The sequence below is a fragment of the Vulpes lagopus genome, chromosome 8, assembly GCF_018345385.1.
Source record: "Vulpes lagopus strain Blue_001 chromosome 8, ASM1834538v1, whole genome shotgun sequence".
NCBI classification, from domain to species: Eukaryota; Metazoa; Chordata; class Mammalia; order Carnivora; family Canidae; genus Vulpes; species Vulpes lagopus.
The window spans coordinates 65,430,397-65,454,015 of NC_054831.1; the positions used below are offsets into that span (position 1 = coordinate 65,430,397).

At 45.0% G+C, this 23,619-nt stretch overlaps 1 protein-coding gene across 24 annotated transcripts in view; it reads left to right on the top strand.

Moving 5' to 3' along the window:
- KIAA1217 (KIAA1217 ortholog) overlaps positions 1 to 23,619 on the top strand; it is a 464,836-nt gene that overhangs the window by 434,985 nt on the left and 6,232 nt on the right. For 17 of the 24 annotated variants that reach the window (XM_041765783.1, XM_041765782.1, XM_041765796.1 and 14 more), the window contains 8 exons: positions 2,665 to 2,840; positions 7,463 to 7,593; positions 8,141 to 8,288; positions 10,436 to 10,883; positions 13,307 to 13,490; positions 16,958 to 17,121; positions 17,841 to 18,005; positions 21,064 to 21,183. In XM_041765783.1, coding sequence (XP_041621717.1) covers positions 2,665 to 2,840; positions 7,463 to 7,593; positions 8,141 to 8,288; positions 10,436 to 10,883; positions 13,307 to 13,490; positions 16,958 to 17,121; positions 17,841 to 18,005; positions 21,064 to 21,183 — 1,536 coding nt within the window. The remainder of the gene's footprint in view (positions 1 to 2,664; positions 2,841 to 7,462; positions 7,594 to 8,140; positions 8,289 to 10,435; positions 10,884 to 13,306; positions 13,491 to 16,957; positions 17,122 to 17,840; positions 18,006 to 21,063; positions 21,184 to 23,619) is intronic. The other 7 variants (XM_041765799.1, XM_041765797.1, XM_041765779.1 and 4 more) reach the window with 4 other exon arrangements.

The window sequence follows — 23,619 nt, forward strand, 5'->3', positions numbered from 1 at the left end:
TAGATTCTTATGAAGCCAGATGCAAACCACACGTTTTCTACTCTCTGGGGTAAGAAACAAGAGTGCTCTGCAAACTATATGGAAAATTATATGGATATTGTGATATGATGCATGCAGGCAGCCCACATAAAATCCAGGCAAAAACAGTAAATTGCCAAGAGCCTTGAGGTCATCTGAAATCATTATCATTGCAACCATCAACACTGAGTACTATGTTTTAGTGGTCTGTGATTACATGATATTTGGTATGTGGATCTCTGTAAATAAGAAGGACACTCTTATTCTCTTTTAACTGATACACTGAAATAGTCCATAGCCAAATCAACATTTGTTGAGTATCTATTCCATATCAAGCAGTTCTATCTCCTTTCGCCCTCAGACTAGCTCTGCTAAAGGAAATGAATCCTCATCCTTAAAGATAAGGAAACAGAGACCAAGTGAGTCTAAGTAACATGCCAAAGTTTCACAGTAGCCAGGTTGGTATATGATCCAAAGCGGAACCACAAAAGACCCTGAATAGTCCAGAGCAATCTTTAGAAAGAACAAAGCTAGAGGCATCATACTTCCCAATTTCAAAATATATTACAAAGCTATAATAATCAACATAGTATGGTATTGGCATAAAAAGACACATAGATCAATGGAACGTAAGAGGGAGCCCAGAAATATGGTCCTACACATATATAATCAATTACTTTATGAAAAAGGAGCCAAGAATATTACAATGAGGAAAGAATAGTCTCTTTGATAAGTGGTGCTAGGGAAACTGGGCAGCCTCATGCAAAAGAATGGCACTGGACCATCATGTTACACCAAACACAAAAATTAACTCTAAAATGGATTTAGGACTGGAACATAAGGCCTGAAACCATGAAATTCCTAGAAAAAAAAAAAACATAGGCAGTAAGCTTTTTGACGTAGGTCTTGGCAATGAATTTTTGAAACTAACACCAAAAGGAAAAGCAACAAAGAAGAAATAAACAAATGGAACTACCTCAAAGTGAACAGCTTCTACGTAGTAAATGAGACCATCAACAAAATGAAAAGGCAACCTACTGAATGGGACAAAATATTGGCAAATCATATTTTTGATAAGAGGTTAATATCCAGAGTATGTATAACTCAACACCAAAACCCCCAAACAATCCAATTTTTTTAAATGGGGGGATCTGAATAGATATTTTTCCAAAGAAGACATAGATGACCAACAGGTACATGAAAAGATACTCAACTCTGTTAATCATCAGGGAAATGCAAATGAAAACCACAATGAGATATCATCTCACACCTGTGAGAATGGCCAGTATCAAAACGACAGGAATGTGGAGAAAAAGGAACCCTCATATGCTGTTGGTGGGATGGTAAATTGGTGGAGCCACTGTGGAAAACAACATGGAGGTCTCTCAGAAAATAAAATTAGAACTACCATGTAATCCAGTAATTCCACTTCTGAGTATTTATCTAAAGAAAACAAAAACAGTAACTCAAAAAGATATATGCACACCCATGTTCATTGCTGCACTGTTTACAATAGCCAAAATATGGAAACAAGAGTGTCCATCAGTGGATGAATGGTCAATAATATTGTCATGGCATTGTACTGGGTTGAGCATTGAATGTATAGGATTCTTGAATCACTGTGTTCTACACCTGAAAGTAATATAACATTGTATGTCAACTATACTTCAATAATAAAAACTTAAAAATAAAAATAAAATGAAGTGCACATCTACAATGGAATATTATCTGGCCATAAAAAAATGAAATGAAATCTTACCATTTATGAGACTATGGTTGGGCGCTGAGGGCATAATGCTAAAGTGAAATGAGTCAGAGAAAGACAAATCCCATATGACCTCTTTTATATGTGGAATAAAAAAAAAACTCAGATACAGAGAATAGATTGGTGGTTGCGAGAGGAAGGGGTGTGAGAAATGGGTGAAGGGGGTCAAAGGTTAAAAAAAAGCCTTTAAGATATAAAAGACCAAGTAATAAGGGTATTTCAGGCACCATGATGGGAGGAAGATAGGGTAGGCAGGAAGACCTATTTCGGTGCAGGGAATGCCTGTCCTGACGTTACAGATGTTATTCTCCGAGCACCATAAGCCATATTCCTAAAGGCTCCATTCTTGCAGCTAACATCTTGAACAGGGAAAGAGAAAGTGATGTTTCCAAGGTCACTTGGGCTCAAGGAGGGATGTTTCCAAGGTCACTTGGGGCCACTGGATTTTTCATTATCACACGCTCAAGTTTGTGTTTCAATTTGGGGCTTGCAAACGATTCCCAGGCGCATCTACCAAGCCATTAAAAAAAAATAAAAATGTGCTTGGTTCCAAAGCTGATGCTTTCAGCTGCTCCCTGTAAAAACATGTCAATGAGAGTTTATGCCTGTTGTCCAAGATGTGCTGACCAGAGTAAGAAAAGGCTCCTATTTTTTTGCAGACACAGACACGAAAGTCTGGTTGTCAGTTGGCAGCTAAACCTCAGATGTTGGTTGCAGTAGCGATATTATATACAATCTTCACTTCCTTCCCTTCCTCACTGAAATAAATATTCAGCTGCAGGGCTGTTTACCCAGACCCGCTTCTGAAGACTGTCAGGCAGTCGGTTGCCGCGATGTCAGTGAGGCAGAGCCAATTGAGGTTGATTTCTTTTATTCGACAGCTGCAGAACCAGGAGCTGCTGAGGGCGATGATGAAGAAGGCTGAGCTGGAAATCAGTGGCAAAGTGATGGAAACCATGAAGAGGCTGGAGGACCCCGTACAGCGCCAGCGTGTCCTGGTAGAACAGGACCGGCAAAAATACCTACACGAAGAGGAGAGGATCGTCAAGAAGCTGTGGTGAGTGCCAGGCACCTGTTGCGTGTTTAGCCATGTCACCCCAAAAAGGACCCTGTCCTCGCCAACGAGGAGGCCCTTCCTAATGGTGCTCTCTCCCACTCTCTTTATTGAGCACCTGCTGTGTGCAAGGTAGACTTCTGCGGTTCTGGGTGTCCGTGGACTCTAAGCACCCCTCCCACCAGACCCAGAAAGTTCAACTGCGCTCGCCTCTTTAAAAGCCAGAGCACCACACTCCTCCGTAGGGCTCAGCAACACATCAAATTAATGGAAGCAAGTGGCAAAACCCAATGATAAATGGGAAGGCTGCCTTTAATCTCAATAAATGAATACTAATAGCCAAAATAACAGTGTTAAAATTATCTTCCTATTATTCAGCTGTAGTTAAAAGCACAAAAGAAGAATTTAAATGTAAAGTATGTCTGATCCAGGAATGAAAGATGCCTCCTTGAATGTTATCAATCTTCTATGAGGTTCTTATTGAAAGCATCTATCAAGTTCCACTATTGAAATGAGCAGTTTTATTACTCCCAAGTCACTAGGGCAGGCACATCTTTTATGGTAATATGTGTTTTGTTATGCAATGAAGATTTATCATAGGATGAATTTCACCTTCTAGTATAAGGAATAGTAATTTTTCTAGGTTCTCCTACTATTGGTAAATCTCTTCTTAAATCTCCCAAATTGGGACTATAAAGATGCAACTCTCAAATTCTTCAGATGAGCAGAAAGGACCAAAAGTCTCCATGATGGAAAGTGTTATTTTCTATCACCTATTTGATACTTAAGCTTGTATCACCTCAGATGCCAACCCAGTGTGTCTAATTAAAAATAGAATATCCCTCTCAGTAGCAGTCCGGGTGTGTGTGTGTGGGGGGGGGAATCAGTTAGAGTTCTTTTTTCCTAAAAAATTGAGTTTGACCACTGTTCACTGACATCTCAATTGCTTCTAAAATTTTATGTAGTTACTGACTCTGTAGACATTTCATCACCCACTGTGAAGCAATAAGGCTGTTGTTTGTCTGAAATGTTTTTGTAGCAGCCAGTTGTCCAAAATCTAGGTATTAAAATTCTTCTTGAAAACTTCTTTAAAAATACGTAGGCTTTTAAGAATATTTTCTAAGTTTTCCAACTGAATGATGAAAAAGTAAATTTTCTTCTTTTAAAAATTATGTTTCTTGATTAGCTGAGGTATGTTTTGCTTCTGGCTTAGAAAAGGCATCTTTAATGTCAATACTACCCTGAGTCTAGTAGCCCAGCCCAAGAGTGAGACAGGAAGGGGAACAGGGAGCATATCGTGGGAGGACTCTGTGGGTGGGCTGCACATGAATGAAACGTGCCCAGGGCACACGAGGAACTCCAATCTGGAAAAGCAGAACATATGAGTGTGCGTATAGCACAAAATAGGTGACCCACAAGTGCCAGGTGAACCTACAAGAAGGAGAGATTCTTTTGGGCCCCAGGGATCAAGAAAACTTAACCGGAAATTAGTTATTTTTCATATGACCCCAGGCCCAAAGCAGTGCCATGTATGTCGCAGGGTCTCACAGATGGTTTGTTAAATGGAACCAAGATGGCCTGGAGGACAGGCCATCAGTGGAGGCTCGTGGGGGTGGGGAGGCTCCCAGGCAGAGAAACCCTGTGAGGCAGGAAGGGGCAAGGTGTTGTGGGAGAATTGGGAGTCATCCACTTTGGTGGGAGAGTGGGGTACAAGGTTCTAGATCATGTCTCCTATCTGGGTAATGCCATTGCCACCTGCTTGGTGCCTGCCCATATCTCAGACCACACTCACGCCCGGCAGGCCTGCTCGATGTCTGCAGGGTCTTTGTTGAACAGAAACCCGAATCCCTGGCTTTTCATGAAAGCTCTTGGGTCCAACTCCAGATTCAGAACTTCCCTGGGCGAAGCTTAAGAATGTGCACTCACAAAGCTTCAGGGGAAATTCTGAAGTGTCTTCACATCTGACAGTTACTGCGGCCTGATGAGGAGGCCACTGAAGCTTTCTGCTTTAAGGAGTAGCAAAGTCGGAGCTGTATTTCAGAAAGGTCCCTCTGGTGATCACATGCAGGATAACGGAGGAGGAAACGTCGCTGTCAGGGAAACCCTATTGGAAGTGCTCTGAACATCCGGTCAAAAGTCATTAAGGTCTGAATCAAGGAGTAGAAAAAGGAATGAGAAGAGAAATCAAATGAAATGGACTGATTAGAGGGATCAGAGTAGGGAGAGAGAGTGGGTTACAAAAGACAGCCAGAAATTTCAACTCTGGAACATTAGGAAAGCAGTTCTTCTCCCCTGTCACTCCCCAGCCTTCTCCTTACGAGCACACACGTGTGCGCGCGCACACACACAGACACACACACACACTGGAAAGTATGTTCCTTTGGGCATCGTGAGAGGGTTAAGTTGCTGGTGAGCCATTCAGTTGGCAGAGAATGAAATTTAAGTCTAGAACTGTGGAGAGAAATTCAATCAAGATCCTTTCTCTTTGGTGGGTTTCTACTTGGAATTAATAATTGAGCTTCTAATAATAGAGGAAATACTTTTCAACAGATTTGATGCTTCCTTTTAACTAAGGTAGAATGAGAAGAAACTTACACAAATAGAATGGATTTACATATAAACCACAGCATCTGTGAACATCTGGCATTCCTTTGAGCAGAGTTCACATCTCAAAGTCATATTGATTACGTAATATTGAAAATGTTTTCAGCATTCATTTTAGCTCCCCGATCTCTGTTACAGTTTGAATGAACAAAAGCTATCTGACTGCTTTATAACAGATGTCATAAACATATGAACGGAAGTGACGTTGCTGTATCCAATAATATCAATACACTTTCACGTATGTTCCTTGATTGACAAAGGAAAAGCTGTGACATTTAAGGGTCTCCTGTGTGCAGAGTTATGAAATCCAAGAGGCATGCTGTGTAGAAGAGATTAAAATAGAATTTTAGGCAGACTGCCTTTGGGTCAGATGATAGCTTCTAGGAGGATTCATTGCAGCCTGGCGGGCTTGTGGATTGTTAATGGAACCGTGATAACATTTGGGTCTTAGCTCTTCCCTCAAAACTCAGAAGGGCTGGACAGTGTGTCCCGTCTGCCACTAAAATATTTCAGTTTGGTGATGAAATGGAAAATAACTTTTCCCCACACAGGTGCCATATTTAGAACTCTTATAAGGAGTGGCACACGCTCTCTCCTCAGGGATGTGGTTGCTGTAGGAGGTTTCCTGTGGCGGGTTGGGGGGGCCTCATGTAACACTGGGTACCTTTCCATAGTTTGCAAATGTGGACAGGGAGCAGGTGAGGCTTCCCCCTTTGGTGTTGAAGTTGCATCATTTCATCTGAAAGGATCACAGTTTTAGTCCATTTTCTATCATAGAATGAGAGACATCACCAAAAACCCCATCCCACTTCAGTATGATGGGTGAAGTTTGCCCCATGGTCCTTGTTAAACATACATAGATAGCATCCTGCCGAATCCCTCCTGCAGGGCCGAGCCACCCATCATTCTGAGCACCCACGTAGTGGGGAGGGTCCTGGCAGGCCATGGTTTTGTAGATCACTGGTGTCTTCTCTCACTCTTCCGGCTGCTTCGAGCCCTGCCTGCACCAGCAGGTGGAATGCTGTTCACCTGCTGCCACCTAGTGGTTCTTCATCTCTCAACATCCTTTTCTTTAAGAAAGGTTTTCTGTTGTCAGATTCAGATTTACAGACAACTGAAGTGATACAAACGTGTGTTTAGGATGGGGCTATTAATGTGCCCAGGGGACAGGATGTTGTTGTTTGGTTGGTTGGTTGGTTGGTTGGTTGGTTTACATCTTGAAGCGGAAGACCTTAATTTAGTTCTGTTGGAACTCCAGCAGTACCATAGGGGATGTGTTTGTGTGTGCACATGTGTGTGTGTTTCTCTCACTCCCTCTCTCTTAGAGACACATATCAGAAATCAGAACTGTGATCATTTTTCCTCTGCAGCTTAGAGTGGAAAGTCAGTCCTTATCAATGAGATCATCAGTATAAACCAGAGGTTCTCGATCAGGGACAAATTTGTGCCCCTCCCCACCCCTCCCCGCCTCTTCCTTCCCCGGGGACATTGTACCAATGTCTGGACACATCCTTGTTTCTCACAGGCTGGGGGGGGGTGCCCTGAGCATCTAGTGTGTAGAGGACAGGAGTGCTGCTGGACACCCTACGATGTACAGCACAGGCGCCTACAAGAAAGAATTATCCAGCCCCAAATATCAAGTTCCAAGTTGAGAGAGCTGCTATAAACCGGTGGGACCCCCTCTTTCTGCCCCGCGATAGTGTGCACACCCTGTCCCCTCTGTCACATCACACAGCGTGCACACTCTGCATTGGCATCAGGATCCCCCACTGAAAATAAGGGATGGGTCCTTTGTCAGCCAGCTGCCATTTTCCCTCTGGCCAACCTGGGCGTCCCCATGAGCATGTCCTGGGAAGATCTTCCTTGCACCCTCCTTACACCTCAGCAGAATATTTAAGGCAAACCAAGCTACTCTGGTGGTAATGACGGGGAGGCTCGGACGACCCCTTTGCTCCTGCAGCTTTAGGAGGACTTCGGTGTTCACTCCCATCCTCTGGTCTCCCCCCACCCCCATCCCACAGTGAGCTGGAAAACTTTGTTGAAGATTTAAAGAAGGACTCTACATCGGCTGGCCGCGTGGTCACTCTAAAAGATGTGGAAGATGGGGCTTTCCTTCTGCGACAAGTGGGAGAAGCTGTGGCTTCCCTGAAAGGTGAGCCTCCTCCTGGAAGGGAGAAGTCAGAAGCAAGTCTTCGGGGGATGGGGTGTAAAAATCTGCCCAGTAGTGAAGGATTCGTTCATTCATGCACACAGAGGTATTCATGAAACACCTACGTTTGCCGGGCCCTGTTCTAGGCACTTGGGCTGTACCACTGAACAAAATAGGCAAATGTCCCTGTCTTCTTGGAGCTTATATTTCAGCGGGTGCTGTAAGATTGAGGACTCGGTAATACGAGTGATAGTTTCTCTCTGCTAGGCTCTTGCAGTGTGGGCACTTGTGCCAAATTCATTTAAAATGATCCTAAGGGACAGTTGCCTTTATCCCAAGTATACAGACAGGAAATGAGGCGCAGAGGAGCTCTGTCCTTGCCCAAGGTCACTTGGAACCCGGTGTCTGACCAGCATCTGCTTCCTGAAGATGTGTGTGGGGTACTCCATCCGATAAGCCCCACTCTCCTACCCCTAGTCCAGCATGCACGCCGGATAGGGGCTTGTTCCATTTTTTCTCCTACAACTCACCATCTGCTCTTGGCCTGCAGGAGAATTTCCAACCCTACAAAACAAGATGCGAGCCATCTTACGCATAGAAGTAGAGGCCGTGCGGTTTCTGAAGGAGGAGCCCCACCGGCTGGACAGTCTACTGCAGAGAGTGCGGAGCATGACCGACACCCTGACCATGTTGCGGAGGTAACCGGGCCTCTCCAGGGGTGGAGGAAGGTCATGAAGAGAGGCAGCAGCTGCTTCCCACCCCCAGAATTCTATTGCAACATGAATGAAGTCCCGATTCTTCAGCACAGGCTCGCTGCTGCGTTTGGCACATCCTACAGTGTAACATTAGCAAACACAGTAAACATTTAAAAAAATCATTTGGTTCTTTTCAGTAGCATTTTAAAGTTGAAGAATGGATCAAAATATTTTACTAGCCTCCTTCACTTCAGGAACACAGATGCCTTCTGTGCGTGGTGCTGCCTCAGAGAGAGGGAGGGCAGGAGGCAGGAGAGATTTACAACTGGAAATTGCCTTCATGATGGTGACTAGTGATGGTGGAAGAGAGGGCACAGTAGCATGAGAGAGAATGGGTTGGACAGGTCCTTGGGGACTCTTGGAGATTGAAGGAATGGGGTGGGTAAAAGAAATAGATGGGATGCCTGCGTGGCTCAGTGGTTGAGCATCTGCCTTCGGCTTAGGCCATGATCCCAGGGTCTCAGGATCGAGTCCCACCTCGTCCTCTCCAAGAGGAGCCTGCTTCTCCCTCTGTCTGTGTCTCTGCCTCTCTCTCTGTATCTCTCATGAATAAATAAATAAAATCTTGTTAAAAAAAAAAAACAACAGAAACAGAAGTGAGTAGTACAAGAGAGTCCCCGAATACAATGTCTTTTTCAAATAAAAAAAGGAGAGAAAGTTTTAATAAGAAAAATAAGGGACTGATTAAGGGTTATAGGTCAGGTTCTACATTGTCTGATATATAAATACCTCGATCATAGCAACAACCCCCAAGGAAAGCCTTAGAAGAGATTCTTATCTCCCGTCCTTGTCCTCACCATTATTATATTCTTTCTCTTTTTTTAAGATTTTATTTATTTATTTATTTATTTATTTATTTATAGCACAAACAAGGGAAGCAAGAGAGGGAGGAAGCAGGCTCCCACTGAGCAGGGAGCCCAATGCAGGGCTTGATCCCAGGACCCTGGGATCATGACCTGAGCCAAAGGCAGATACTCAACCACTGAGGCACCCGGGCGCCCCTCATTATTACATTCTATTGAAAAATATCTGAGGATCAGAAAGGTAAAGTTCCCAATACTGTCTAGCTAGACCTTGCAGAACCAATGAGATTCAAGCACAGGGCTATCTGACCCCAAAGCCATGTCCTTGCCACTGCGTCATGGGTGGAAATAGACGAAGAGCATCAGATGACCCCAAAAGGCAAAGGAGGATGAGGACTAGCCTAGCTGTTGGGTTTGAGGTCACTGTCGACCTCGCAGAATGGCTCGGTGGAGTCCAGGTAGAGAAGCCTGCCCACACGAGGCTGAGCAATGTGAAGAGCAAGCAGGAGGAATTAAATACAGGTGATGCTTGAACAGCCCAGGTTTGAACTGCATGGGTCCACTTAGATCAAGATTTCTTTTGAGAAATACAGGACAGTACTGTCAATGTATTTTCTCTCCCTTGAGATTTTCTTACATTTTCTTTTCTCTAGCTTACTTTGTTGTAAGAATACAGTCATAACGTACAAAATGTATGTTAATCAACTGCTTGTGATACAGGTAAGGCTTCTGGTCAACAGTAGGCCATTAGTTGTTAAGTTTTGTAGGGAGACAGAAGTTACACATGGATTTTCAACTGTAGAGGGTCGGGACCCTGAACCCACACGGTGTTCAAGGGTCAGCTGTATGAACTGCCCTCCCCAGGGGCTTGGCGGTGAAAGGAGGAGAGCATGGAGGGCTTAGGAAGCTCTGGGGGTTGGAACTGAGCATCTCTGGGGGCTTCCAGCCAGGACCCGGTGCAGGAGTTGTTGTTAGAAGCATGTGTTCCCTGTGGAACTGGGCAGGACAGCATGGTGCCAGTGGGAAAGGAGAGACAGGCCATCTCATGAGGGAGAAACAGAGAAAGCAGCTACCAGAGACAGCCAGGAAGCACTTGGAGGACGTTAGGAAGTTGCTATGGAAACCCTCAACCCTGGAGAGCTGCTACTCTCGATTTTACAATGTCTTAATTTTGCAATAACAACTTGCCTGGCTTTGGGACGACACAGCATTCAGGCTAATGCCATCAGAATAGAATGCAAGCTACCTATTTTAAGAGTTAATACTGCTGTGTATGGTTTCTCCCAGACATGTCACCGATGGGCTCTTGAAAGGGACAGATGCAGCCCAGGCTGCTCAGTATGTCGCTATGGAGAAGGCCACGGCCGCGGAAGTCCTGAAGAACCAGGAGGAGGCTCCCCATAGCCCAGGCCAGCACCCCCACGCTGCAGGGGTGCCCGGCGACATGAAGTCGGAAGTGGTGCCCTTGACCGTCCACCATGCACAGAGCTCCCCCGTGGTCATCCAGCCCTCCCAGCTGTCTGCTGCCCTGCTCAACCCCGCCCAGCACCTGCCTGCAGGGACTGGTCCTCACCTAGCCGGCCCTCCAGCCGCCCCACAGGAAGGGACCTCCGCCCTGCCATCGACCCAGGCTCCTCAGTCCCCGCAGACGCCCATGAATGGCTCCACCATGCAGAGCTTGTTCATCGAGGAAATCCACAGCGTGAGTGCCAAGAACAGAGCGGTGTCTATTGAGGTAGGGTCCCACTTCCATTTCTCACCCCATAAAGGAATAACACCTGGTCCTTTCCCTTGGAGAATTTCCAGCCTGGTTGTCAGATGTACTTCTTATATATATGTATGTATAAAAGGTAGATTTGTGTGTGTGTGTGTGTGTGTGTGTGTGTATCTCAAATATAGATTTTAGCACTATAAATAGGTTTCAACATCCAGATTAAGAGAAAGGTCACTGGATTTCAAGAACGATGAAACACCCCAACCTGGCGGAAGGGGAGGCCCTGGTGTGCCTTGGAGTGTTTACCAGCTGACTCTCTGGGGGGAAACGCCCGATTTGTAGAATTTGTCAATTTTGAGTTACAACAGGGTATCGGTGAGCATGTAATTGGGGAGAAATGTGAGTCAGCTCTCCTGAGCCAGTGCGTGTGGGCTCACACTTAACCGCAGGCCTACGGAGGGCTTGCCACTGGGCTCGAAAAATCAGTAGAATCTGGGTAAGCAGAGCAGGGTGGCGAGGGCATGCTGCGGCAGAGGAATGTTGGAGCAAAGGGAGCCACAAGGAAACCTGTTTAAGGGGAACAAGACAGAAGAGATGAGGCCGGCAAAACAGGCTGGAACCAGATTTGGGGGAGCTTGTAAACCAGTCTGAGATATATCTCAGGGTCATGGTCTGGGCATCCCCAAAATGCTGCATCTTGGGCCAGCGACTAAAAAATAGCATCTTCAGAAAATTACTCTGAAACAAGGTACATAATTGATTAAGATGATGGGTCTGGAATTAAGGGTGCTGGATAGGAAGTCATTAGCATGGTCTTGGGGAGGCAGAGGCAGTCAAAATGCAAAGAGAAGATGAGGCCGTAAAGTCACAGAACAGATAACATGCCACATTTTTAAAGATTCTTTTTATCAAGAGATATCATTGCTTCTTCCTTTCTCTTGCCCTGTGCATCCTCCACCCATGACCCCAGACCCTGGTCCTCACCATCCTGCCTCTCTCTCTCGCATCAGCAGTAGATAATTCAGATCTCGAGAAATAAACAAACCTCTTCAAACTGCCAAGGCCACAGTCACGGCAACTGGGCCTCCGAACACTAGGTAGCTCCTGTCTGCCCAAAGTCAGTAGCTGTGCCCCTAATCCAAGCCAACCACTTACAAAAAGTGAGTCATGGAAGGGGCAGTATGTGATCACCTGATGGTGATTCCATCCTTTCATGCCCAGCGGGGACAGGGGTGCAACCCGAAAATACATTTCCTCCTGAGAACGTGTCCACGTGGAAATGCTGTCAGTAGGAGGACTCCTTTATTTAACAAATATCTTTGAGAACCTGCCAGGCGTAGTGATCATTGTTATGTGTGTGGTTTAAGTTTCCACTTATGAGTCATCTCTAAAAATGCCCCGATCAGCAGTGAGGAGGCCTGGGCCTTTCTGCCCACTCCTCTGCTGAAGAATGAGGTGAGCTTCCTTCGCAACAGGTGTCTGAGCCCCATCATGCACCAAGTCCTACAGGCTCTGGGGCAGGCAGTGAACAGAGGCGACAAAGTCTGTGCTTTCAAGAAACCTATCTGCTTGTAGGGAGAGATCGAGAACCAGTGTATCCCAGATGATAATAAATGCTAGGAAGGAAAAATAAAGTGGAGAGGCGGGGAGGTTGGTAAGGATGGTGGAGGTTCTCATTTCCATAGCATGAATCTCAAGCAAATCTCTTATCTCACTGGGCTCTAGTGTCTCCTGTGTAAAATGTGTTGATAAAATGATCTCTGTCTTTTTCAATTCTTACCTTGTGGGATTTTAGTAATCCTGGCACTAGTTTCCCCTTTGCCCATCTGGAAGGTTTCCTGAACCATCCCAAAATCATAGAAAAATGTTCTCTTAAAAAATGTGCAGGTGTTTAGAAATGCATTTCATGCATTTCTCCCTGTTGTAGGACTTGATAGAACTGAGAGGTAATCTAAATAACCCCCATTGTATACGTAAGAATATTCGACCCAGAGGCCCTATAGCAATTCTTAGACATGGAATGGAGGTGTGGGTGTCTTTGTTCCTGGTGTTTTGGGTTTTGTTCCGTCTGTTTGCACATCTCCTCCAGGATGAAAACTTGGTTTAGAGAACAGAAACCTGGTTATGGGATGCATACTTTGGAAAGCATATCCCTGTGTCTTTTTTATTACCATTGGGAAAGTAGCAATAAATGCTCATTTATTGAACGAATTTGGGTTTCTGAACTTGCTTCTGTGCGAATGAATATCAGTCACTTGGGCTTAACTGACAGAGAGCCCAGGAGCAGGTTTATCTGATAGCACAAATGTCTCTCAGCATGGACACCAGAGCATGATTTTATCAACAGTTTACCTATGTTACACCTCCCCCTACACCAACATGAAATCTCTAATTAGCTTTCCCTGTGGTTTCTAAACTTTCTTCACTTGTGATTTTTCCTTCAGAAAGCAGAAAGGAAATGGGAAGAGAAAAGGCAAAATCTGGACCACTATAACGGGAAAGAATTTGAGAAGCTGCTAGAAGAAGCTCAGGCCAATATCATGAAGTCAATTCCAAACCTGGAGATGCCACCAGCCTCTGGCCTGCAATCAAAGGGTGATGCTCCAGGAGACAAGCTAGAACTTTCAGGTGAGGTGCTCACCGAGCCGGGTGGCCTTGGCTGCCTTTGGGTCAGTGTTGGGCTGCCCACTTATGCATGAACTGGCCAACAGGCCCACTCTCTCACTTCTCAAGGATTTTATAAAATTATAAACTTGGAAGACCAAATCCTCAAGTATGACTGGATTCTCGCTACCTCTTTTTAATCAAAACCATAGCAGGGAAACTGTGTTCTAGACTAGGATACTAGAATAGTGCCCAGTAAGGAAAAATATAGATTCCCGGCTCCCACATTTCCTATGAATTTATGACACTTCACAGCACCAGCTGGGAGAATAAGAGGGCTGCATTTAAAGTAAGAGCTTTTCATATGCTGCAGGAAGAAAATGCCAGCCTTTATGAGCTCCCAAGGGGATATTAGATCATAAGGCGAAATTACATTTTTTAAATCAAAATTATTAGATTGTATATTGAACCAACTAAACTATAGAAGTTAAGCATCAGTGTGTCACTAACAACATAAAATTACTGTCGAAAAACCCAGCCTACTAAATCTCCAACCAATGAGCCACATGCCTTATATACTCTGATTTCGAGTTGTGTACGGAGCCACGATTATACCTGCAGCCCAGTGTCTCAGGGCCACATTCCATGATGCCTCATCCAGGAGCTAAAATTAATTTGAACAGGAATCGCCATCCTGATTGCATGTCCGGGAACATGAAAGTAGATACAGTTTAGAACCACTGAAGCCCTGTCGGTTTTCCTTTCCCAAAGCTGCTCTAAAATTCCACCCACTAAAACTCTCTCCATCAGCCTGTGCTAAGTTTTTCACCCCCCTTTTCCCACCTGCCAGCTGTGTAGGCCAGCTTAGGGACCCTGGAGGGGTCAGACAGTATGTGCCCGCGAAGGAAGGGGTCTGGGAGGGGTGATGGCTCTGTCCTCACCCAGACAGCTTTTCTCCCAAAGTTCCCATGAGGAACTTGTCCTGGGTAAGGACCTCGTTCCGTTTCTATCTGACCTAAATTGGCTTTCCCCATTATTAATTTTGTCAGGTAGTGCCTGCATGTTTTATAATCACAAATAAATGATTAAAAAAATAGTTAAAATTAGAACTGTCCCTTCTCATGATTATACAGCAAAAATAATAACACTACATTCTGTTAACTTACCACATTTGGGCTTTTCATTCCTTCAGATTAAAAAAATTTTCATGAAGTATTTTTAAAATATTAGTCCCCAAAGTATTTTTCACTCATTAAAATGTTATCATTCTATCTTATTTTTTTAAGTACACTCTACACCCAACATGGGGCTTAAACTCACGACCCTGAGATCAAGAGTCCATGCTCCACCACCTGAGCCAGCCAGACCACGTTGCTTTTTGCTTTTTTAACACATGGCCTGATTTCTTGTCAGAAAGAGTCCACTAATGTACAGGCTGCCAGAAATGCATAAGGGTACAGTCCGTTACCTGCAAATGTTGGTTTCTATCATTTTTACTTGTTTGTCGCGGATGTTATTGCTTTTATGTATTTGTGTGTACTAATGAGGTAAAATCCTATGCTGAGGGTTTAAAAAAAAACTTTTTGTATTTCCCTTTGTGTGATCTACTTAGATAATGGGGATGGACCGCTAGCTTCTAAACATCTATGGAAAAGTTAGGGATCGTAGCCTCATTCCATGTTAAAGAAAAAAAGAGCAGGGAAGACTTGATTCAGGACGGCAATGGGGGAGAGAAATTGAACTCAACTCTGAACGCAGCATATCAAGGGTAGGAAGATTCTTGCCAAGGGCAGGCCAAGGGCTTGGATGTCCAGGGTGGGGAATGAAGAACCAGATCAGATGTCAAGAATGGGAGGATTCTTACTAAACTGATTTAGCAGAATTCTTTGTGAAAACTGGGCTGAAGTGACCAAGGGCAAAGCCTGGTGGAGAAGAGGGCTCAGAGGAGCCTCACCAAAGCTGATCAAAGAGGCATTCTTTGTCCTTACACAGGAGAGGAGACCTGGGCTCCCCCTAGGGTCCATCAGCCTGTGCCAGTCCCTTAAGGGACACCCAAAGCTGCTGAGGCCATCCCTGGCCAGGCTGCTGCTGGCTTAGGATCCAGCCAGGTGTCCCTGTGCTTTTCAGGCCTTGGAACCCAGCACTCTCACGCATGAGACTAGCATCACCCACTACACACAACTGTGGGCATTTCACCCTGATGATTTACCCACATCCTTATTACAATCTTATGGAAACCTCTCAAACAACTCTGACTACATGAATCAGAAGAGACGAATACATCCAGGGAGGGCAGGTCTCATTCCTAGGGAGAGCTGGGGCAAAGCCGGGTTGGGAGTTCTGACCCTGAATTTCTGGCTTCCCTGCTTTAGGGAACCCTTGGGTTGAGTGCTGGTAAAAGGCAGGGGTAAGGGGTATTAGTAATGGCGGGAATGGGGCTGACTGGTTTTTTAATTTTATTTTATTTAAATTCAGTTTGCCAACATATAGTATAATACCCAGTGCTCATCTCCTCATGTGTGGGGCTGACTGTTTAAATTTTATTAAGTGCTTTTGGGGGGACATTTTTCTGGAGAAAGCTAAGCAGATATCTGCATTTTCTAACCTGTGGTGTCAATCCTAATTTATACCTGTGCGTTTCTGTGTTTACTGCCTCCTTTCATCAGCAAAGAACCCTTTCCAGCCCCATAGCTGTAGCCAAAACTACATTCTCTTCCTGATTTTGTTTTCTGTTTCATGTGCCTCCCACTTTCCTTCTGGCCCCTGAGTGACTGGATTCCATCCTGACATCCCCTGCATGAACACTTCCTGCTCACACTGTCTTTCAGCCTTCAGAGATGGAGGCTTTTGAGGCCATGCAAGGTGTTCTAGATTTGTCTTTCGTTCTTTTTTTAAGATTTCATTTATTTATTTTGGGGATACAGAGATAGGGAGCAGGGGGAGAAGAAGAGGGAGAGGGACAAGCGACTCCTTGCTGAGCGTAGAGCCCAACCTACAGCTCAATCCCATGATCCTGAGATCGTGACCTGAGCTGAAACCAAGAGTCACCGCTTAACTGACTGAGCCACCCTGACACCCTTGGATTTGTCTTTGGGCTCCATAATTCCATCTCCCCAAGTAATATCCAGATTTTTTGTTTAGTAATGATACCTCATACTTGCATTGCATTTACAACAAGCCAGTGAGCACTGTTCCAAATGCTTCGTGTATTTTAAGTTATTTCATCCTCACAGCCCCCCAGTAGAGAAGATTACCATAATGGGCACATTTAACAGATGAGAAAACTGAGGCAGAGAGAAGTCAGAAGGTCCTTGTTCAGGACCTTTCTGAGATTTCAAGTGAGTCAGGCTTTTAGGGTCTATACTTTTAATCATCAAACTGTGGAGAGACTAGAAAATGTTAAAGTCAGATTACATCAAATTTATAGAAATATACTGTTCTGGACGTTATCTTGCAAAGAGATTATTTTTAAATGACACACTGTTTTCCAGAAGACTCTCCAAATTCAGAACAAGACTTGGACAAGCTGGGGGGTAAGTCCCCACCTCCTCCTCCCCCGCCCCCTCGGCGGAGCTACCTGCCAGGATCAGGGCTCACCACCACGAGGTCCGGCGATGTGGTCTACACCAGCAGGAAGGAGAACATCACCGCCAAGGTCTGACGGGTTAAGCACTGGTAAACTGGTCTCTAGGTTCAAATGATACCCTTAGACAAGCTTCTCTCTATTCCCCTTTGGAACACAAAAAGTAGTAAGGCAGAGAAGAAGAGAATTGACTATGCTAAATCACAGGAAGGCCCCACAGATGGGAAAATCTCAGCCAGTGTTATTGGACTAGACTCAGCACCACGAGCTATCCTTACTTGACTTTTAGCTGCGACAATGTAAAATGCAAATCGTGAGCTACTTCCCCCAGCAAGGCGTTGTAAGATTGAAAATGGGGGTAGAAGCAGAAGCAAAAGCAAGGCCATCTTACAAAGCTAAGTGAGATTCTCTCACAGAGTTGTGAGAGTCTGTACAGAAAGCTGTTCAATGAGCTTTAGCTTCCACTTAACTTGGCAAGTTTTGTTGTTTGTGCTAAATGTACGATACAATCGCCAAGGAGATGTAGTATGGGCAGGCCTTTCTCAAAGGCACCAAATGTTGAGTAGTTAGAATTTTATTAAAGGTCTTCGGTCCATTCACCAAAATGGCAGCTTGTACAAACAAAAACCCAAACTAAATGCAAGGGGATATTACAGTCTTTGAACTCGATTCAAAGAGATAGGAGACCAGTGCACCAGCCAGTAAGGGAACCTGTGTTCTTGTGATCTGGCCCTCTTTTTGCCAGCACCTTGAGGTGTTAAGCCAAAATCTGTGATTCGAATCTTCCACAGGCAAGCAGTGATGATGCTGGACCAAGCCCCCAGGCTAGAGCCACCAAATGTCCAACAGAGGAACCTGCTTCTGCCTGGACCCCATCCCCACCACCAGTCGCTACCTCCTCCTCAAAGGATGAGGAGGAAGAAGAGGAAGGGGACAAAATAATGGCAGAACTCCAGGTACGTGCATGAGATGACCAACTGTGGCTCCCTGCCTTCCTATCTTGGACTTTCTGGCTGTGTCTCATGGATTCATTAGCTAGAGAGGGCTGGCAAGGAGCCTTTGGACATAGGCCCCGACAGCTACATCTTCTGGCCATGGCTTCCACTTTTCCAAGATGGCTCTGAACTAGGCTGTCAGGGTACTTCATGACATGTGTAAGGAATGATCATTTCCCCAAACAGCTCAGGACATTTATACAGAAAGCCAACTGCAAGTGTTCCTAGCTCTGCCTGAGAGGATTTACTCTCCTTGCTTTTAGTCTGAAGAGTTGACTTCCTTTCAAAAGTGGTAAAGACAGGGATCAGAAATACCAGCCATTGTCTTGTCTTCCTAAGGATTGATTAAGGCCCACTTCAGCTAGGGTCCCATCCTTTGGTTTTAGTACTTAGAATGGTTGCCCTTAGGTCTTCTGTCCTCCATACCAGGCTCCCATTCCGTGTCAGCATCATCTTTTCAAATATCCTGAAAAGCTGAAGGATTCTATTTCCCATTGTCTTTGGCCTGGTCAAGAAATGATACTTTATTTTCAGTTTGGGATTTTTATTTTTTAACCAATTGGCACAGTCCGTTCATAAGATTAGGGATTACAAGCTTTGAGCCAAACTCAAAGCTTATCCCACATTCGAGCCATGGCTGTGAATCTACCCTGTATGTATGTGCTATGAAATTTTCTAACCAAAGACATGCACAATTCCCAAACCGAAGTCTGTTTGGAGAATATTCCATTTTGAGCCATACTTCTTGTAGAATTTTTTTTGCCCTTTGGATGGTCAGATGGTCCAACCAAACCACGTAGGACTCCAAAACCTGTTGCCTGGTCACCAGTGTACTAACAGTTTTGTGCAGGCCCCACAGATCTGCATTCTCCATGTGGAATGAGAGAACTTTCAAACCATGTCATTTCTACCACTACAGCTGTTCTACTTTGCTTTCCTGGGTAATAACTGCCAAAATTGGGCCGTTTGGACTTACGGGGCTGCTGGTTTGATTTGTCGCCATGGGTGAGCCCTTCTGAGCCTCACTAAAACTCCCAGACTGGCCTGGGACATCCCCTCCATCAATCAGATTGCCGGCAGGTTTTTAGAATGGTTAGAGGATGTCATCCACAGATTTACAAGGTTAGTGACATGTTGACAGCATTGAGGTGTCTGTCACTCAGTGATCCAGTGAGGACCCTCTAGCTAATGATACTGGCATGACAAGGTTGCTTGTTGTTGGGGGATCGGTGCTTGTCGGGACCACTCGCTGTGGCATCTGCCCCAAGCATGGTGTGAATTGGCTATGGCCCAGTTTGGTTCACATGGGTGACAAAGCACTAGATGATTTTAAACCTGTACAAGGTGAACCGTCACTAGTAATCCAAGAAGCAGAGACTTTTAAGCTCATGAATAATCCTGCACTAACCCCCCAGACAGAAGTCATTGATTTGTTCGAGCCACTTAGAGCTCTTTGCTTGAGAACATTTGTCAAGCCTAAATATCACTGATGCTTTCTTTGACTGGAAGTTTTCCAAGGCTGGAGTATTTGGCTCCTTGTTGTATTATTGGTGGTTAGAGAATACTGGTGAATGAAGTGCTCTCAGCCTAACTTAGCCGAAGCCAGGCAGCCCTCCTGCTGGGGTAGGGACCCAAGCTCCTGCCTCAGAAAGGCAGCCACGGGCCCTGGACTTAGATGCCCCTGAGGCAGGGCAAGGAGCAGGTGCAGCCCCATAAATATACCTGTGGAACAGCTTTCATGCTCCAGGTTACCAGGCATCAGAAGAAGCCACCAGCTCCGAAGCCCAGGGTCTGACAGCCCCATGGAGATGGCAAGTGGCCTTATTGGGAGCTCCAGGGCCAGCAAGGCCTGGGGGACTGCAAGGGGGAGCCAGTGCTGCAGGAACTCAGGGAGCCGGCCGAGGATCGGGAGAGCAGGCCAGGGAAGGTCCCAAGCATCGGCTCTATTTATATTTTAGGATCAGTACTGAGATTGTCAACATGGCACGGGCATGGGTCATTCTTTCTGTCCACAGAGTTATTTCCAAAGTACCGTGTTTGACATTAAGAAAATAGGAGGCAATTATCTGGGATTTTTTTTTTCACTTAAATAACTGGTCTTTAATTCTGGCTGCATATTTGAGTTGTTTGAGGGGAGTTTAAAAAAATAAAAAGGCCTCTAAATGAATTCTGAATTAATTATTCTCTGGGTGACACCTGCATAACAAAATTAATTTTTAACTAGGTGACAGACAGGCAGTGGAGTTGAGAACCACTGATGTCAAGAAGCCTGGCTCCTGGGGTCTTCATCTTTTGTGCCCGCATCTGCCCCAGAGACTCAGACTGTGCTGTCTGCCCTCTGAGTGGCCTCCGTCACCCAGTGCTCACATGAGCCGATGTGGGCTCCTCGAACCAAAATTGACAGTTTTCAGGGACAGGGCTAGAGGCTTGGGCTGCGCCAAGGCCATGCAGAATCCTCTGGATACAAAGAGCATCACTTTATTCTAAATGCACTTCCGAACACCCCCAAGCAGGGTGGTACCCGTTACTCCTGCAGATGATGAATTGGTAAGGATTACTTTTGCTAGAAGATTTAAGGGTTGGCAATATCTTGTGCCCTTTTTTTCTATGACCTCAAGAAAGCTGGTTAAAAAAAAAAAAGCAAACAAGAAAATGTTGCTTCTTGTTTTAATTCATTTACATAGTCCACTTTTTTTTAAAGATCAAAGCAAGAAGCCCTACTAAGTACAAATCAGATTCACCTTGTACTGAAAGGAAGGGCGTTCTTTTCAAGGCTTCTGTCCATTAATCATGCCGGGGCACAGACGCTAAACAAGCTTTGCCCCTAGCTCAGCGCTCAGCTTTGGTGACCCGAGGCCGAATGCAGAGCCCACTTTTTCCAGGCTCTGCCTCCCTGGCCCGGGTGCCCCTGCGTGCAGGGCTGGGCTGAGGTCTCCATGCCTCCAGACCACCTGCCTACTCCCTCCATCCTCCTTGCTGCATGTGGATCCCCGTTAACCTCAGTATTTTAATCCCTTAGGCATTCCAGAAGTGTTCCTTTATGGATGTAAATTCAAACAGTCATGCCGAGCAGTCCCGGGCTGACAGTCACGTTAAAGACACTAGGCCGGGGGCCACAGTCCCACCCAAGGAGAAGAAGGTAACGTGGCGGTGACACATCTGCCACATGGTCCAACAGTCCTTCTTTCCTTGCTCTGACACTAACACTACTCCTGCTTTTGTCCTTCTGTGCCCTCTCTTTTCCTCTCTTGCCTTTTTTTTTTAAACTAATGGAGATACCGCCTGAGGTTTAATCAGAGATTATTCAGTGACCTCTGGGTCCCTCTGCACACCACACAACAGTCTATGGCAGAATTTTAGGCATTATCTTCCCAAATTGTAGAGTATACACCTTGCCAGATTTTTCTAGGACTCTAGAAAAAAAAATAGAAACAGCAATCGAGTATGTAGCACTTTTCCTAATTTTTAACACGTCTTGCAGATCCAACCCACCTACATTAGAAGTAGCAGCAAGCATTAGATTCTTGGAAGAAAACACATGGCGTCGCTGAATGCCCGCCACCATCCACAGGTGTATCCTCATTGAAACGTACACATACGTATTTGCACACGTGTTCAAGAATGCCAGATAGAATTTTTGTTAACTACTACAAATTCTCAAGCTATACCTTGTGAGACATTAAGTCCAGTAGAGGTTTAGTGCTAATACACACAATGTGTCATCCTAATGGCTTCAAGACCGATGTCCAGGCTCTGGAACAAAATTCACTGTTATTAGATAAGTGCTTGACCGGGAGGACCTTAGCCTGAATGTTTGAATGTCACCTTTTTAAGTCTGACCTAGAGCCTTTATGATTTTTGCATAAAGAGCCATCTGATCTGAATGAAGCCTCTGACTAAATTTCAGGATTGACAGCTTATCATGACCAACTCAAGTCCTAGCATCTTTCACCAGGAATGTCTATTTCAGAAATTGAAGATACTAGTGTCCCCCAAATGAAGCCAAACAGATCAGCCACAGTGTAGCCTAATAGCTATACCAGGTGGGTACCTCAGTCCCTGTGTAAGAAAGCTCAGTGAGGGAGATAGAGGATCACAAGTCAGAGGGCCGTTCTAACATGATTATGTTCAAGAGACGCAGTCCTGAGGCTTCCAGCTTCCAGCTGTGAGGCCCCAAGCAAGGAAGCTGACCTCCTCCTCCCTGCCTCACAGCCATCGCAAAGCCTCCTGCAAACCACATCTGCCACAAAACTGACATATACAACTATCACAGGGCGGGGCAGGGTGGCAGGGGTTGTCTGTGCACCAGCAGGGGTTTTGAGATTATTATTGATTAATTTTTCTCATGAAAATCTGTTAATTTGAATTGACTCCATGGCATCATATTGGAAATATATTGCCCTTTCAGTCTGTGGGATTGCCCTGCATCGCCTTATTAAAACCAATTCATGAGACGCCCGGGCATATCCTGAGTCACGGGGCATAGCTGGACCAATGTGACTGTTTCTGTCTAAAACACTGACTGAGCCCCAGAAACTTCTTGAAAATCTCTCTAGAGACAATCACTGTGTCGTGGCAATTTGCTAATTGGCTAAAAAGTTACATTAGCTTCCTTGCCTTGTGACTCGAACGCCATGTCCTTCCGATCTCATTCATCTCAATCAAGAGTCCATCAGATAACAAGTAGGTCTGCGTAGTAAGAGCCTTGTAGGGACTTAAGTGCTCATTTCAGTTAATTGTACTCGGTAGACTGACCTGTTTTGTAATAACCATGAGACTTGTCCCCAAATTTTTATCATTATTAACCTCTCCCTGGTCTATTCATCTACTCTTCTACAAGTCAAATATTTCCTTAAAGTTTTCTCCTACCATCATGAGGTGCTAGCCTAGTACTTCACTTGTATGGGATTTTCCTATAACTATGTCTCTGATTTCGGTTTATTGCCCATATGCATTTTGAGCCTGCTACAAGTTGTCTGAACAATCCAAATCTCAGGGCCTATGAACAGATATTAAGAGGTTTGATTACGTTTTGTGCAGACTCTTGACCATCTGAGGTTATATATAAGATATCATTGTGAGGTTACATGACATTTGTGACCAAGCTGCGCTGGATAAAGTTCATGTACTTGCTTCAATACACTCATTCTTTTTTCTAGCCCAGTGACAAAAGTGACAGGTCATGTGAAACTTACCCTTGACATCTTTATCTTAGTGGTTTTCATCGGAGTCTTCCTGCTACAACATCTGTTTTAACATATGTATGTCTCTGGGTGACATTTGAAGTACTTAACAATGGGTAAAGCTGGGGCCATGAGCAATCAGAACAGATGCCAGCCCTGACCCCAGGCCATGGGCCAGCAGAACATCAGCTACACAGGTGTCATACATGTCAATTCCTCGTCCGATTCATGGGTAAATTCTCACTCCAGTCCTACCCTGGTACACTAACTCCATGTTTGGAGTTGAAATCTTAGGTCAAAATCTCACTTATTCTTCTTAAAACCTTTTACTGGATGTGTTTGTTGTTTAATAATCCAAGTTTAAAATCCCACATTAGACATTATGTTGTTCA